This window comes from Etheostoma spectabile, chromosome 6 (assembly GCF_008692095.1).
Source record: "Etheostoma spectabile isolate EspeVRDwgs_2016 chromosome 6, UIUC_Espe_1.0, whole genome shotgun sequence".
Taxonomy (NCBI): Eukaryota; Metazoa; Chordata; class Actinopteri; order Perciformes; family Percidae; genus Etheostoma; species Etheostoma spectabile.
The window spans coordinates 4,675,055-4,675,884 of record NC_045738.1 but is presented as its reverse complement, the minus strand read 5'-3'; the positions used below and the strand labels follow the sequence as shown (position 1 = coordinate 4,675,884).

The following is an 830-nucleotide window of genomic DNA, read 5'->3' as shown; positions in this document are numbered from 1 at the left end:
GGTTAGATTTTTGTAGTAGGCTATGCAGTTTGGGACTGCAAATACAAAAATCTATCTGCTTGTCCATGTACTCACTCACACCAATTGGAACAGATGAACACACCAGAATAGGCATGTTTAGTAAGCAGTATTTGATGGCCGCATCCCTACACATAGTGTAAGCTTTGCCAAACACTTTTTTGGACATTAAATACAGTATAGGCTACTATAGCTATGAATCAACCACACCAACTTCTAAAGATTAAGCCAATGTGTGTGTCTGTTTAAACTCTGGGAGCTGGAAACATTTTCACTTATTCTTTTAAAGTCTAATAAATACATAGGCTGCAGCATAGCATGCAAAATTAAAGTGCATATGCACACATAAAATGCAGCAGGAATTGATAATGGGAAAATACTGTGAGATGAATTAACTATATCTTTATTAAGATTGATTTAAATCTATTAACACAACTAGTATATTTAAAAGAATCCACAAAAAAACATACATTGTTATGTTTTCCACAATCACAAACACATAGAAGTGGAACTCACCTAGGTGGTAGACCGGGACATATCCTCAGCAGACAGTTTCCTATGTGAGCGACCACGTCATTGACCTCCTCTGTAGAGAGCAGCTTCAGGGAAAAAGAGCCACGCTCGTACTCTATGAACAGCTAAAAGGACACATCATTATTTAGTGATGCACAACAGCATGCATGGTTTCACCTAATCCTGCTTCAACCACAGTTATATTTGTATGTTTTTATCTGACTCCATTGTGTTACATTTCATATTCTATTCATATACTACAAAGAACTGCTACAAACTACTATTTTGTCTATTTTTGT

General features: G+C 36.1%; 1 protein-coding gene across 1 annotated transcript in view; it reads right to left on the bottom strand.

Moving 5' to 3' along the window:
* LOC116691342 (F-actin-uncapping protein LRRC16A) overlaps positions 1-830 on the bottom strand; it is a 70,315-nt gene that overhangs the window by 33,622 nt on the left and 35,863 nt on the right. Inside the window, exon 5 of the mRNA XM_032518883.1 lies at positions 535-656. Within this exon, the coding sequence (XP_032374774.1) occupies positions 535-656 (122 nt within the window). The remainder of the gene's footprint in view (positions 1-534; positions 657-830) is intronic.